At 39.5% G+C, this 16803-nt stretch overlaps 1 protein-coding gene across 1 annotated transcript in view; it reads left to right on the top strand.

Annotated features, from left to right (window-relative positions):
* Positions 1-139: 139 nt before the first annotated feature.
* Positions 140-16803, top strand: part of grm5b (glutamate receptor, metabotropic 5b) — a gene marked incomplete at its 5' end in the record, with an annotated part of 60678 nt that continues 44014 nt past the window's right edge. Inside the window, 1 exon segment of the mRNA XM_036129087.1 lies at positions 140-311. Within this exon segment, the coding sequence (XP_035984980.1) occupies positions 140-311 (172 nt within the window).

The following is a 16803-nucleotide window of genomic DNA, read 5'->3' as shown; positions in this document are numbered from 1 at the left end:
ATTGTGCCTTATTATTTTTGTCATGTATTTCAGCAGTGAACGGACATTGTTGTCCCCAACCCCCGCTCCCCCTCAAAAAAATAAAAACAAAACAAAATAGGATCAGTGACTTATTACTTTGTCACATGTTTTCCCGTAGGTAAAATCTGGAGCAACGCTGGCGAGCAGAGCTTTGATCGTCTGCTGGAGAGACTGAGGGCGCACCTGCCCAAGGCTAGAGTAGTAGCGTGTTTTGTGAAGCATGACCATCCGCAACATCCTCATGGCCATGAGACGGCAGAAGCTGGTCGGAGAGTTTGTCTCGTCGGCAGGTCAGTTTGGCTTTGAAGTGATTCTGTCGTGTTGACTGATGTTCGATTGGCTGCATTTCTCCTAAGAAAAGGTTCTCCTGCTCAACCCAACCAAGCACAGTCCAAGGAAAATGAACTATATAACACACACGCACACATACACACTATGTCACAGAGGCAACACAGATAAACATATAAAACCTGAAACTTATTGGAGCAAAAACTGCATTTTGCTCCATATTTAGCACGTTTTCTGCATGCCTCTCCTTTACTTCTGCATTAGATTTACAATGCAAATTGCACTAAACACATTGAAATGAATACCAGTCTATCCAGCAATCATTTAAAGTAATGCCACTCATATGCTTAGAAACTCAGTAGCTATAAAGCACAGCAAAATAGGACGTCTTATTTTATCAGCGTCAGCTCAGCTCACTCCTCAAGGAGGTTTTAGATCGTGCAGTATCCATTTTTCTCAACAGCAAGAGATATAATGTCAACAAATACAGCTACGGTCTTCAATAAACTCACGTTTCGCTCCTGTTGGCATCCTTTCCTTTTGAAGCAGATGGCAGCGGGAGAGTAACATTGCGTTTATGTTCTCTCGGCTTTGACATGCAATTTGCTCAATGGCTCTATTTTACAGGCAGATCATCTTTTGCTTGCAGTTTGAGACTTTGACAGATGTACAAACTCCGGTCTGCGCGCTTTTTGCATGCGATTATAGTTTGTTGAGCGTGCCCTTATATGTCAAAGACACCTGCCTGTTGATTCTGGAAATGAATTGCACAATACGCTTTTGGGTCCGTCTCAGAAACGTTCCTCCTTCAGTTTCGTAGCGAAAGGAACATTGAGAAAGGACATTTGTTTCATGCTAATCTGTGCATGTTGGTTTGTGAAAGCTGCACCATAAGAGCTTCAGCCTTAGTTGTCATGCCGACTGTTAATTAACATAGGATGAATAATGATTTCAACACCTTTTGTCGGCCAATTTGTAGAGAACAAACGGGTCTTTGATAGAATGGGAACAGTATCCTGTGATTACCATTAAAATACCAAAAACATAATTCTTTTCACTTGTACTTCTCCCCCAGAGATCAGTGCTGTGTTTTCCATCATCGTAGCCCGCATCATTTGTGTGTCATCGACGGCACCATGCTCATTATCACCTCACTCATCACTCTCCTCATCCCCAGCATCCTCATCGTCGTCCTCCACCTCCGGCAACTGAGGTAAAGCCATCGACGGCAGTAAAATCGGTTGTTTGTCTAGCGGAGTGGGACAGGGAAAGTCAATAAAACAGAGATGAGGGTTATGTTCTCATAAAGTTGAAGGAGATGTTCATTTGAAACTTTGATAAACTAAGGTTTTGAAATGGATTGATTAATTACACTGGAAAAAGGGAACTAAAAGTAAGTAGAATATTCTTGAAATGAGTGTATTTGTCCTTGATTTGAGCAGGTAAATAAGATTATCTGCCAATGGTATAATATTTTTGCACTTAAAATAGGATTAACTCACCTCCACCATCTTATTTCAAGTGCAGTATATCTAATTATCGTATTTAAGGGGTCAAGATACTCATTCTATTGGCAGATAATCTTATTTACCTGCTCAAATCAAGAACAAATACACTAATTTCAAGAAGATTTTACTTACCTTAAGTTCCCTTTTTGCAGTTTATAATTATCATGATCATTTTGTCTCCCAAATTCAAAGGGATCAGTTAGCAGAAACTTTATCAAATGCCAAGACTTCACATACAAGATGGTTTGCTGGCAGAAGAGCAGCTACATTAAAAAAAAAGTGGCACATTACTAAATTAACTGTTTGTCTCGGTCCATTATGAGCACTCTTCAACAAGTCACACTTGCGAACTTGAGAAATACAATTATTATGCCTGAATTAATTTTTATATATTTACCCTCACTTTCTTTCCCTGCTGTTCTTACACCATCTGAAGTTGTAGAAACTCACCCCAAGCTTTCGGTTGCCACGTACATAGCAAGGCAACTCCCAATATAGATTCATCTGCAAGAGTTTAGCTTATTATCAGAATCCACATTTTACACACAGCGTCGCCCTGTCAGAGATTTAACATACTTTTTTTTTAACTTTAGAACTGCTTTCATTTGTCAGAAAGTAATTTATATAACCACAGAACATTTGGCATTTCATTTGTTGAAACTGAAAGTTAATATTTCCATGAAATGGAAAGCTTTCACTTCATGTCTACGTCTGGCCAGTCGGGTTTGAGTCAGTCCAGTTAATTGAATATCAGTCTCCATTAGCATGTATATCATAAACGGACCACAGTTATAAATTAGAGACTGTCATGGGTGGGTACCCCACTCACTTGGGGTCTGCGGAGTGAAGTTCTGATTAAGCCAGCTGGGCAGACACTCGTTTAGCACCAGATAATTACATTACCAGAGGAGCATACAGATGACGACGATGAAGCAGATTATTCAGCTTCCTTGGACAGATAGTTTGAAAATACTTGATGACTTTTTTTGTGTCAGTGCTAAAAAAATGTATTAAAACTGTCTGGGTGGTTCGTTTTGTTGGCCTGGACCTTTTTGGAGGCACTCAGATCAAACTGCAATTGCCTGTCCTCCCTGCATGAACTGCTTTTCAAGGGCAAAAAAAACAACAAAAAACTATTGGACTTAACCCTGTTTGAATGATGTTATGAATTTAGAGATGTCTGCTTCAAGGATAGTAATGTATGCATACAAGGAAATAATGTTTAAAACAATGGCAATTATCAGAATGTGTGAAGGGAAATCACGGATCCCACCACAGCTGTTGGTTCTTGCATAAAGACAAAGTGTTTTTTCCTTAATAAACAAAGTGATCATTTACCACATGTTTTCTTTACAGAACAAATACGTAATGGGCAATATACTATTTAACAACATATAATCTACAAAATGTAAGGCTGTGAAAAAGTATTTGGCCCATTCATTTCTACATAATTAGGCTTTTTAGCATTTTGGCTTTAGTATTTTGGCTTAATAACAGCGCCTAATTTTAACAGTGCTAATAATTGTCGTCTGTGGATTTGTTTCTCCCATGCAGTTAATTAAATGAATGAGAAATTCAGAAATGAAGCACTTGGCTAACACGTCACCAGAAGACGTACGTCCTCTCTTAGCCGTGCAGACACACAGGCCCATCTTTTTGCTCCGGTCTATTGATTGTTTCAGTCCTATAATTCCTCGTGGGTGCACAGGGCTGCATACTCATTAATGAGTGGCTGGGTTGAGATATATAACCGTTGGCGCCTGGTCTTTTCACACATCGACATGTGTGGCTTTCTGAGGGCGCACACTGGCTTTCTGTCATGTCAGGGAAAAGAAATGATCTTTTATTTTCCTTTTATGTAAAATGTCCTCCACTTCCTGAACAGCGAGGTCTTACCAATGGCAGACGGAGACCGTTTTCAGCTTCCGCGTCTCTTCTGCCCGTATCGTTTAGCCATCCATGAGATGCAGAGCCGCATGTTATAATAGTGACTTATGTGGTGACATAACAGAGACATCATTTTCTTTTATGGTCATGTCTGTTACAACAGTGTGATATATGTGTCGCTCCCAAGCTCAGCCTTCACCCCCTGACCTCTCGGTGTGTGTCTTCTCCTCTTCTGTTATTTATGATGGGTAGTTTTTTTATTTTTCCTGATTTGTGGTAGCTCCGCTTCACGTTTCATGCTGATGCAATCTATATAATACATAATGTTGACGTGAACAAAAAAAAAAAAAAGAGCCGGAAATAAACCCCAGCATTGGTTATAAAGCAAAAGATTTGATCATAGAATGGCTTAAAGACGACTGGTCACAGGGTTTGGAGCCTGGCCTGCAGGTTGTGCATGAATCGGCACGGCAGCCAGAGCGTAACCAAGGCCGAATTTTGCATATAGTAACTATTTGCTGAAAGAATGACTGCACTGGTGAATGAATCCAGAGAGAGAAAAAAATAAAATAAAAAAAGAGTAGTTTGAATCAGAAGTCAAGCGTACTCTCTCTGGAGATCATCCCGCAGAAGTCGGCACCCCTTCTTTCTGCTGTTGCCATGGAAATAGCCTCAACCATATTTGGATGAATCCAGCATAGCAGCAGGGATGATACTACATGCGGCGCATGCGCATGTGTTTATGTGAATGGGTTTGTGCATGTGTGGGTGATCCGTGTTTGTATAAGTCCGCATGACTGGATCTGTAAAAGTGTTGTGTTTCAAATTGTTGACAGTGCCTTCCACTAAATAAATAAATGACCGAAAACACGCTTATCAACAATATGATTAAGCCTGCTTACTGTCTATTTTTTACCTGCCTAGGCAGCTTCTATTTTTCCCTCCTCTTTCGCGGGGCTTCATCCTTCCAGCCTTCCTTCTCGGTGCCCCTCATTGAATCCATCTCCCTCCTTTCTTTCAGACTGGAATGGGGCGATATACACAAATTAATTTCCTAGGATTGTTTATTCAAGGTCAAAGGCTTCCACCTTTCCACATCACTCTGCTTGGGCTTTCGTGGGGTTTCCAGCTAGGGACGATTAGGAACAGACATCTGAGTGTCTCAAAGCAGAAAGCTTGTGAAACAGATTTTTTGTGTTACTCAGATGGGACAAAACCTTTAGAGCAAGAAACTGGTGGAGAAGGATAAGAAAGAAGAGGGTGTTTGGCACTAAGATAGAGGGTAACCCCCCTCCCCAAAACATGAATAATCATAGATTCAAAGTCAGACTGTAACATTATGTGAGTATCAGGGGCTAGAAGACAGATCTCTGCCATACGGCTATAGACCCAGAGAATCTGTTTCTGCGAATGTGTGCGTTTGAATCTGCATTATGCTTTCTAGTGTTAAGGTAATTTGCCCGTGTCATTTAATAGGGGGAACGATGGAAATTAATCCTGCTCCATTTTTTTTTTTATATGATTTCGAAAAGTACTGCTACTAATTAAACACTGAGGAATTAGCTGTAATACATGATGGATGGTTTAGAGGAGTGGAGGAAGATGAAGAGTCTTGTTTTATTATATATGTGTTTATATGGTTATTTCTCTAGCCTCTTGCAAAAACAAAACAAAAAAAAAAAAAAAACAATTCAAGCCAGTATTTGTTTGATTTACGACACATGCAGCATATGCGCTTTAAAACACTGAATGGGAGATGTCCGACGCCTCTTTGCTGTTCTGGCTTTGATTCTGTTCTGGGCTATCTTTATTGCACATAGATGGACTTTCTCCCTCTCACTGTGTTGTCCCCTGTCCTTGATATAAATTTGGGTATTTATGAAATGAATTAGCTAAATTAAGCATAACCCTGACTGCAAGTTGACGTCAAAGTGCTGCCAATTCAATCCTATGTATGTGTGGAATATGCATTATCGCGCATTAGTAGGATACATGCACCATCTTGGCCACATTTACAGCAGTAGTCCACAAGCGGTCAACCCTACATGCTCCCACCATATCAATGATTTTTAAAAACAGGTTTAAAAGACGTTATTCACTGGCTTTTAAACCTTGTCTGTGTGATCTCGTTTTATTGTCTTGTATTTTACCAGTTCAATATCAAATTTTGTAAAATGTGCATTCTAAGTAAATTTGACTTCACTTAAAATACAAATAAGCTGTTGAAAAGTTACTTCATTGTCAATGTCAATTTATTTATATAGTGCATTTTTAAACCACACAAGTTGCAAAATACTGGAAGGTTGTAAAGCACACCTGCTTTAATAATCCAACCAATAACATTTTAATCTTGGTATTCTAACTTTTAGGAAAAGGGATTTCTAAAGGATACAAATAAAATAAATAAATAAAAATTTAAAAGTCCCATAATTGTTCTAGCCAGAGTGCTCAGTTGGATCACTTTGTTAGGCCAGGGCCACTAATCCTTCCCAGATTGGCACACTGCTCTGGCATTGGCTGAACTGAAATTAGTTTTATTGTCTCACATGACGGCCCTTTTTTCACTTTGAGGTTGGTAAAAAGAAATATTTCACTAATGTATCTTGGATCTCTTTGATTCCGCGTGTCAAACATGTCAAACGCGTATCAAAGAACTCTCACAGGAAGTTTGTGTCTTCACGTTTTAAACCTAAAAAAAAAAAATCAAACTACAGATTGACTTCAAAAAGCTGTAGAGCTCAAACTCCCCCATATATCAAAGAATGTTTTATTCAGCTCACTGGTGGTTCCCTGCTATTTTCTGTCAGTACCTGTCTTTGTCTTTTGGCCTCTGTTTCCTTTCTCCTTTTGCACATTCTTGACTTTTTGACACTTTGCTTTTCTCTCTTCATGTCTTTGCCTTTTGTTCCACTTTCTGGTTTCTCTGAAGAGGGACCGAAGCTTCTTTGAATAAGGTGCAACGTTTTCACCATTAAATAAGCATGGTTTAATACACACACCCTACTAGGCTTAATGAACTCGTTCAATGGAAATGAGGAGAAAGGGGGAAATGCTTGTTTCAAAGCATTGGTCACATATTCTAGCCTAATGTTATTATTGAGCAGATTTTTTAAAAATAGAACTAGCATTTTTATGGGTTGAGAGTGCTACCAAGATGGAGATTTTCAGCCCATAATAAGAAAAGGAACATTTTGGCATTGAATCATTTTAACGGGAAACCTAATTTTTTTCACTTTCACGTGCTGCAGATAAAACCATTAAATTATTTTGTATAACAGTTATTCCTACCTTTACATTTTCAGAGTATTTAAAAGTAAAACTCTCAATAAACATGTGCTGATAAGTGTACCTGACCATAAGACCAATTTCATAAACATAAACAAAATCACAACAGAAGCACAAGTTTTTGCCCACAGGAGCTAATGAATTTCTAAATCATCCAAACCATCCTCTCTCATCCTTTCTTTTCAGCTCTCCCCATAGCTCTCTGAAGTAGTTCCCGCTAGGGGGTTGTTATGGCCATGGCAGATGATGGATTTTCTGTCTGACTAACCGTTTCTTTGTTTATTTGGATACATTTTGGGTTCTCTATCCCGCAGAAAGTCCCTAGTAATGATCCATATTCAATTATCTGGCAGAAGCCATTAGTTTGTCTTTTTTTTTTTGAAGGTCTGGCATTTTAAAGAGTTTAAAGCAATACAAAAGACTTTAACCAGCCCCCCCGTAATTCCAGATCTAAAATACATTGCCCGAGTATGCCGGTGTACTCATGACAGTTTTTACATGTTCCTTCGTTTCTCAGCAAAACCGAACCTGGAGAGTTTGCTGCTGAAAAGCTCAACCTTTGCCTCATTTGACCATAGATTGTGTTTCCAGTTAAAGTCGTAGTAGGATTTAGAAAACTCCACAAATTTAGGTAAGACAAATGGTAAATAAATTGACTATACTTGCATTTCTAGTCATACTGAGCACGCAATGAGCTTTACAATATAGCCACTTTCACCCAATTACACTCACTAACATGCACACATTCATTCACCTAAAGTATACTGCGATCGGTCGGCAACTTGGGGTTAAGTGACTTGCCCAGGGGCACATTGAGATGTGACAAGGGAAGCTAGAATCAAATCCACAGCTTTCTGATTGCAAGATACCCCAGAAAAGACTTACTTCTGGCATGGCTCCAAAACAACAGATTAGCTTGTAGATGGTATTTAATGGCTGTTTTGGAGACTTGGTGGCCCCAGGATGCCACTCTTTCCTGCAGTGCTCCAACAGCAAAATTTGGAGATTTGTTAACCTCCCTAACCATCCTTGTCACTGTACATTGTGGCAGGATAAACTTGTGTCCTTGTGCAGCCTCGTTTTTTCATAGTTTCAGTTGTTTTAAGCTTTTCATTGGGTTGACTGCAGATTTAGTTAAAGCAAGTAGCTGCTTTCTTGTCGCCACTGCAGCCATTCCTGTCTTTTAAGATCAACACACATCTCCCTTGAACAGCATTTTCTCTTGGCTTTCCTATTTTGCACAGTGGCTTGGAAACATGGGACTAGGCTTCAACAAAGAAAGAATGCTAAGTTATTGCTGCTAAAAGTGTTGCCACAAACTACTGTTGAGTTCCCTGAGGTGTTTTTTGGAGTGTACTTTACTCTAAACCCGTTTAACATTTTGGTTTAACTTTTTATCTATTTTCATTTTGTTTATCGGCAAATGTGTACTTTTTCTGATTTATCGTAACAGTTAAAGTCACAGCTTTTAAATATCTTAATAAACAAATTTGACTGTAACATATATAGTATTTACCCACATGGGAAAAGGAGCTGGATTGATCCATTGAATATTTTATGTCTGACAGTAATGAAACATGGCATCATCTGTCACTCTAAACTCAAACCTTTGAGATTCTATATCTCTGCTTTTTTTAACACCCATCATTTTCCCATTCCGTCTGATAGCCTGCACATGAATTATATCTGTGTATTCTTAATATTATTATTTAGTTTAGTCCTCTGAAAAAGATTACATCATACTACATCTAAAGTCTACTGCACCTCTGACCTTTTACTGGTTCTACAAAACAATTTGAGTCTGTGTAATTGTTAACCACACAGAAATCAGGGAGTATACTGTTTTTCAATTAAGAAAGTATGTATTACATAAGTAAATTTATGAGAAATACATTTTCTAGAGTTAAAGGTTGTTACTTGCTATACCCCTATCACCTTGTTGTTTTTCTTCCCTTCATTTCAATTGGACAGCGATGTGCAATGCTGTTGTCATGTAATACTTTTGACTTAACATGCTGTTGTATACACAATTTGATCACCAGCTAAACCAAGCTGCCATGGATTTGAATCTTTTTAAAGCCTATGTTGCATGGGTGCCACAGCTACAGGCTCAATGTGTCTGTGATCCCTGTGTTGCAGCAATGACCCAATAATAGCATCACTTAATCTCATGCTGTGCCATACTGTCTGCACTCATGGAGCATTGATATTTAAATCCCGGATAATTTCTTAGAAATATAGACTATGAAATAAATCTATGACTAAGACAAGGTGGTGAAGCCAAGCCAAGTCACACGCACTGTTCTGAAACAACAAAATACAATGGATTCACACCCTTGATCCCAATACAAATGCAGTATTCAGAATGGATCATAAGCGACAAACATACTTCTGATGCACAAAATTGCCCGCATGTCCTCGCACTTAAACCCTCTTTTAGAAGATGCCGAGATGCAAAGCAAGAAAAGGAACAGAGTGAAAGCAGCTTTGCTTTTTCCTCTATCAATATTACAGTGATCACCTCATTTATTTTTTTATTTTTTTACCTAAATCAATTCACTCGGCTCTTCTACCTTTTTTTGCACCAGGTTATCTTTATTGTCAATGTGCAGACCAAGAGATTTTCACCCTTGCAACAAGAAACCCACTGAGAAATTCAGGAAAAATGAAACATGGAGCGGGTCTCTTGACAGGGAATTAGTAGATTTTATAGTATGTAGGGCAGACCCGGAGGCATGCAGACCTGCTTATGCACCTCCATCTAACACTTGACCCAAATAATGTAGACTTATCGATGGTCTCCAGCATGCCGACACTGAGCTACGTTTATGCTCAAAACATTTTTACATTTAAAGTGACCACCGTTTGCATCACCTGTAAAAGTCCAGGCGTTTGTGTGCACATGGGCAGACTTTGACACGGGGAGACACACACAAACGCGTGCAATTTATCCTCTCATTGCTCTCCCAGGGAATGGTCTTATCCTCTTACAGCACTCCAATGGGAAAAGTGCTTGGTATTAGAGAGTATGGGGAGGCAATGACAGACAGATGGTGGCGGTAGGGATGAGGAGCAAAGAGAAGCTAGTGCAAAGTAAATATATATCTTTCACTTTTGGATGGGATTCTTTTGATCGGTTGAGCAGATTGTGTGTTTTGAGCTCCTTCTTTGGTCTTCTGTTGCGTCGTTTTCTGGGGGGGGATTAAACTGACTGTTACATCAGAGGTTCTGCGTGCTCAGACACATTAATACTCTCACCCAAACCCTTACACACATCATAATCCTTTTAATGGTTGTTGTCACAGTAATCCACACCGTAATAAATATTGCTTCTTCATGTTTGATACTCGAATGTCCCTTTTCGTACAAACCTATCAAGAAGGACGTAGCCTTCGCATTTTGTGCTCATTGCCCCTGACCCACTCCCATTCCATGTCGACACTTGACTTTTTTCCGTCTCTACACTTTATTTCATAACCTTTACAGATGCTTTGTCTCCTCAGCACAATACACTTCATCCATCACACATTGGAAAGGCTATCTGTAACCTGCTCGGCTATCTCCTGAAGTGCCTGGACAGGAAATAAATGGGTCCTTAATTTAGTTCTGCCCTGGTGTTAATTAAAAGAAATGTGAAGTTTTATTCATCTGAGGAATGACCTCAGGAGTCCAATGAAGAAAATATATGAACGTTGAGTCGGTTGAAGAGCTGAGTCTTATGTCTGATACCATATTACAAAACCAGTCTCTTGCTTTTGTGTGAAGCGCATTAATAAATAGCTTTGAGGAAAAAGCTTTACTGCATATTTCCATTTAAACTGTTTGTCCTTATTCATAACAATGGCAATATGTGGATGTCTTAGATGAGTGCAATCAAGTTTATTATAGAGATTATAAATTGGAAACGTATACATGCCTTCAACACCTAATACATTTTATTCATGTTACAACCTCAAATTCTCTTGTATTTTATTGGGGTTTCATGTGATAAATACACTTAAAGTAGCTGATGATTCTGTAGCAAAAGAAAGTTATACATGTTTTTTTTGTTTATTTCATAAGGTGAATTTGGTGTTGTTACTTCTGACTTTCCCTCAACCATGGCTTTCTTTTCGCCGCTCTTTTCTGAAGGCCATCATTGGGAAGCACATGACTGATAGTTGTCTCGTCAACAGATTCTCTCAATTGAGTTATGAATCTCTGCAGCGTCACCAGCCTCTCAGCCGCTTCTCTGAGTGTTTTCTTTCCCTCGGTCTGTCATTTTAGGTGGAACCTTTCAGTGATTCAACAAATGCTACTTGACTTGGAGTTGGAAAGAGAGCGTTGTGACGATTGCCTGTTGAACAGTGTCGCTTACTTTGTTTAGCTCGATCTAGAGCTGCTAATTTACAAGCATTTGGTGAAACCCTGAACGTGTCACATCACATCATTAGCTGTCAAAGCACAGATAGTCTGCAGTCTGCAGGTGTCGGCCAGGTGCAGCAACTACCCAAAGAGGTGTAAGACGAAACTCCGCTTTGCAATTGTTACCTATTTAATCAGAAATCTAAAATTAGCGCTGCTTAAACATGATGATGAATTCTTTTCACCTGGGTTTCAAGTGACATTTATTCTCTTCAAACTCCAGCAAATGCACGCCAGAGACCTATTATCCATTTGTCTCCCGTGCTCTCCCTCTCTTCCAGGGAGTTCGGAGACATGGGTGTGATGTGTGCTGCATCGCAGCCCCCGCATTGCTTGTTACCATAGCAACGACTGGGACAGAGGACCATAAAAATGATGGAGAGACAGAGATCATGTGTAAAAGAGAGGAAGTTTGCAAGAAAGGGATCAAGAGGATTACTTGTGTGCTATAATTGTTCTTCCATCTGTGTCTTTGTGCGGTAATGGGAGATCTCTCAGCTAACAGCTCTCAGGCAAAATTATGCTGTTTAAGCAGAATGGCACAAGTCAATGAGGCCCTTTTAGCTTTTGTGCTGGGAACCAAAAAAGTGGTCCCAAATCTTTCAAAATTGTATTATTTTCAGTTGTTTAGAGACTCATAATGCAAAAGTCTATTCAGTTTGGAAAGTACTCGAGGCACAGATTTTTGAATTAATCCCAAATTTGGAATTTTGATTGACTCGTTTGGCTTTTCTCAGATGCGCTTGAAACAAATATTTTCAACAATCTAAACCAGACCAATGTTAAATCTGATGCATTTCTATTGATCAGAATCAGGCTTATTCGCCAAGTTGCTTCACAGAACAACAAAGTTGACATAGATTCCGCTTTACTCTCAGTGCAGACATTTAAGTACAACACATATAAAAAAGGTGAATATAAATATTTTTGTTGTAAATACGTGTTGTAAATTAGTATATAGATGTTTAAGAAAAGAGGACGACGCGATTGGATTGGTGCAAATAAGCATGGCATTAATCTGGGCACTCTGACTGTCAAGTGTTCATCAGAGACACAGCCTGGGGGAAGAAACTGTCTTTGTGGTGGCTGGTTTTAGCAAATACCCGTCTGTAGCACTGACATGAAAGGTAAAGTCTAAACCGTTTGTATGCAGGATGTGTGGGGTTAACTGCCTTATTTTCTGATGTTAGACCTGTGCAGGTCCTGGATGGAGGGAAGGTCAGGTCTCAGGTTCTTCTCTGCACACTTAATTGTTTGTTTCAGTCTAGACTTGTCCTGTTTTGAGCATTTTTATTTATTAAACTTAAACCAAACCACTCGTTGATGGACTAACAAAGGACCAACTAAATAATGGCAGTGTAGAAGATGACCAGCAGTTTCTTCGAGTTACCGCGAAAAGTACAGTGTTCCGAGTTCCCGGGAAACTAGACTAGTGAAAATGGTGTCATTGAGGTCTAATTATTTGTGTACAGAGCGTAGAGGAGTGGGGGGACAACACACCCCTGTGGGGCAGCAGGGTTGATGGTTCCTGTGCTGGAGAAGACACTCGCCAGACTCACCTGCTGCTGCCGGTCAGCCAGTCAGGAAGCTGGTGATCCACTAACACAGGAGGCTGGTACTGCGAGCCTGGTGAACTTCTGGAGGAGGATGTCTGGACTGATTGAATCCTGAATGTACATCAGCATCCTGTTTGTGTGAGCTGAGATCCTCAAACAGGATCCTGATGTATGTTCCTGGCTGGTCCAAGTGGTGCAGGACGAAGTGTAGGTCCAGGTTGATTGTATCAGCTACTGAACTGTTTGACCAGTAAGCAAACTCACCGGGGTCCTGCAGAGGGCCTGACATTTCCTTCAAATACTTCAACACCAGTCACTCAAAGGATTTTATGCTGATAAAACATCAGGCCAGTGGTCATTTAACCCCATGATGGCGCCTTTCTTTGGATGATGGTGGATTGTTTGAAGCACAAGGAACCTCACACAGTTCCAGAGACTTGTTGAAGACCTGAGTGTCTGTCAGACAGGGACTCTGCTCATGGTGGTGTACAGGCTCCTGTAAGCCATGATGTTTCTCACAGCATTTCACACCCTGACTGGGTCATTAGTAGAACAACTGTGTTTCAGCTTTTCACCGTAGCTTCCGCTACCTGCCTTGATCTCGGTGATGAGTTTGTTCCTGGCCTGCTTATGCAGGCCTCAATCTCCACTCCCTTGTTTTTACGCATCTTCCTCAGGTGTGAAGTGAACCATGGTTTATTGTTGTTATATGCGTCCAAGGTTTTAATCTGCAAACACATGTCTAGACAAAAACTGATGATTGTTGTCACAGAGTCAGTAAAATAATTCAGTCCAGTGGATGACATTTCAAACACACTCCGATCTGTGCAGTCAAAGCATGCCTGTGATATCTGCTTTGACTCATCCGTCCACTTCCTCACAGTGCTAACCACAGGCTTAGAGGTTTTCAGGTTTGGCTTGCAAGTTGGAATGAGATGAGGCAGACACTGATCAGAAAGTCCCTGAGCAGCCCTGCTTACAGCATGGTATGCCTCCTTTAAAGCTGTGCAACAATGATGCAGTGGGTCATTTTACATGCCCTCAGTATTTTGGATGTTCATTGGAGAGCCTTGTTAAAATCCCCAAGAACAATGAAGAGAGAGTCTGATTGTTTCTTTCTCCGCATCTGTTGTCTGCTCAGTGAGCTGCATGTCTGCCACTAAGGTCCTGGCTTTTGGTGAAATGTAAACGCCAGACAGAATAAACGTTGAGAACTCTCTTGGTGAATTAAAGTAAATAAAAATGACTCCAGTAGAGGAATACATGTCTTACGTAGCACTTTTACATCACCACACTAACCTTTGTTCTTGTAAAAGCAGAATCCATACATAGGAAAATATTCTAACTGTTTATTATGTAATAAATAAAGAAATAAATATTCATGATGTTTCACTGATTTGGATGCATCAGTTTTTATCAGAAGTTAAATATCAAAATGCTCCTTGGATGCTGATAACCTTATCAAATGTTTTGTGTCAATGCTAGCGGTGCAGCAAAATCCCAAAGAGTAAGTGCAAGACAGAGGGATTATTCTTAAAGCATTAATCATTCCCCTTAGTTTGTATCTTATTTGTGTGTTGTTTAGCATCCTCTGTGTATATTGTTCAGCTTGCCTGTTTGCTCTCTTCCACAGTTGTTCCTAATCCCTTGATTAACTCACTTGCCTTCAACATCATTCTCTACTTTTCCCTCAGTATAAACATGCTGGTTGTCACCAGCTATGTTTACATAGACAAAAATAATCGGAATAAAGGCTCGATTGGAATAAAAAGCATCATGTAAACAAGCCAATCGGAATATGATGATTGGATTAAACTCAATCGGAATTAAACTGTAATCCAAATGAGAGGGGTGGTTTATGCCTATTGATCATACCATCAATGTGCATGTAAACGCTTGTTAGACTCAAGTTATTCTGCATGTGGTAAACTGACCCGAGTGCGCATGCGCACCCAATGTAAACGTAACATATTTCCACATTTGCAAGTGGCGGAAACACGTCAGAAGGCAAAACTGTTGGGGTCCCCTATATAACCTTTGTGTTAAAAAAAATAAGAGCTCAAAATTGTTGCTTACTTAGTAACGTTTCAACCATAATTAGAACATCGTGCAAGTCTAGCCTGGGCGCTTGAAAGTCAAACAAACTTGTATAATACTGCTTTGTTTACTATTTTTTGTTGTTTAGCAAAGATGGAAGTACTTCTTCTTCTGTGTTTTTTTTTGAGGTACTTGATGAATGTGCATGTCAGAGTGGTTATATTCAGAATAAATTCAGGTGCATATATACACACACATTATGATCGGATTAATTGGTTGTGTGCCCATATAAATGGTACAATCTGGTTATTTAATCCGAATACATTTAAATCCGATAGTGAAATTTTGTGCATGTAAACATAGCTATTGTTCTTTGTTCAATACTGCTCTAGTCGATCCTGTGTAATTCTGTCTGCAGAAACATTTCAGCATGTGATCTTTTTCATTGTGAATCCTTATGAGCATGAATAATGATGTCTTTGACTCAGTGCTCATCATTTAGGACTTTTACGATACTGGTCATTAAATCCCTGACTTTTTTTGGGTATGCAATCAAAGCCTCTGTCACGTTTCGTACATGCTTGAGTTTGTACTTAACCACCTTGACAACAGAGGATTTAAAGAAATTATCTGTAATCTACTCATATTCTACTAAAATGAAATCTGCTTATGAAACTAATAAATAATATCTAGCCAGAGAAGGCTGTTATCTGGATGCATAATTGCTCATATTTCAATAACTGAACTGACCCATGTGGGGGACTGGACATACAATTAATGGAAATAGAGTGTAATATGAAAGCTTTAGAAAAAAAATACATAAAAACATAAAATTGCCAGTTAGATTTGAGCATCGTCATTAATGTTTTCCTCCATGGGTACCAAATGGTTTATGTGTACAATTGGGTAGGAGCCTGGGATAAAGTGGCAATGCTTACGTAAGAAATGGGAGCAAAAATTGGCTAAGGGTCAGAACAACCCACAACCATTTGACCAAACGATACAAAACAAATGTTATGAAGTAAGTCCAGAAAAAATAGGAACAAAATTACACACGCATGCACGCACTTATTGGTATATCTGAAAGGAGGCACATTTTTGCTGGGGATGCATCAAAAAACATCTTCTCTGACCTGGCTGCATGTTGATTGGTTCATACAAAACATGTGCAGAGATGTGTTTGGAGCAAGAATAAAGCACCAGGATATGCCATCAAAACATATTGTGTTAGGCATGCCGGTGGTGCAGGGGTAGTGTGCACAACCCATATACAGAGGCCTTAGTCCTTGACATGGCCTTCTCTCTCTCAGCCCTCCTTCCTGTCAGCCTACTTTCATTATAGGCCACTGGTGCCACAAAAATGACAATGAATAAATAACATATTGTGTTGAAACACTAATCAACAGGAAAGAACAGGGCACGTTAGCTTAATTAGCCTACATATGACACTGGAATTACACAGTAATAAACTCATAAATCTGAAATCATCTTTGAAAACATATTTTTTAATCATCTTTAACGTCAAAGCTTTTTGATAATATTAGGCCGAGATTAATCAGGAATAGGTGCAATACCCCTAATAACATCTATACTGCCAATTGAAGTCTTTTACTTACATTTGGTTGAATATAAAAAAAAATAAAACTGAGGCACATTTTACTAATCAGAAGTGGGGAATTAATTAAAGCTCACAATGAAACAGTTAATCTACCGTAGAACTGTCTGTTCCTGCCTTTGCTCTTTTTCTGATATGCACACTCTCCCAGATGCACACATGATTCTGTGGGCGATAAGCTGGATGCTCATTATCGGGCATT

The sequence above is a fragment of the Fundulus heteroclitus genome, unplaced genomic scaffold (assembly GCF_011125445.2).
Source record: "Fundulus heteroclitus isolate FHET01 unplaced genomic scaffold, MU-UCD_Fhet_4.1 scaffold_137, whole genome shotgun sequence".
NCBI classification, from domain to species: Eukaryota; Metazoa; Chordata; class Actinopteri; order Cyprinodontiformes; family Fundulidae; genus Fundulus; species Fundulus heteroclitus.
This window is presented reverse-complemented; position numbering and strand designations above follow the sequence as displayed.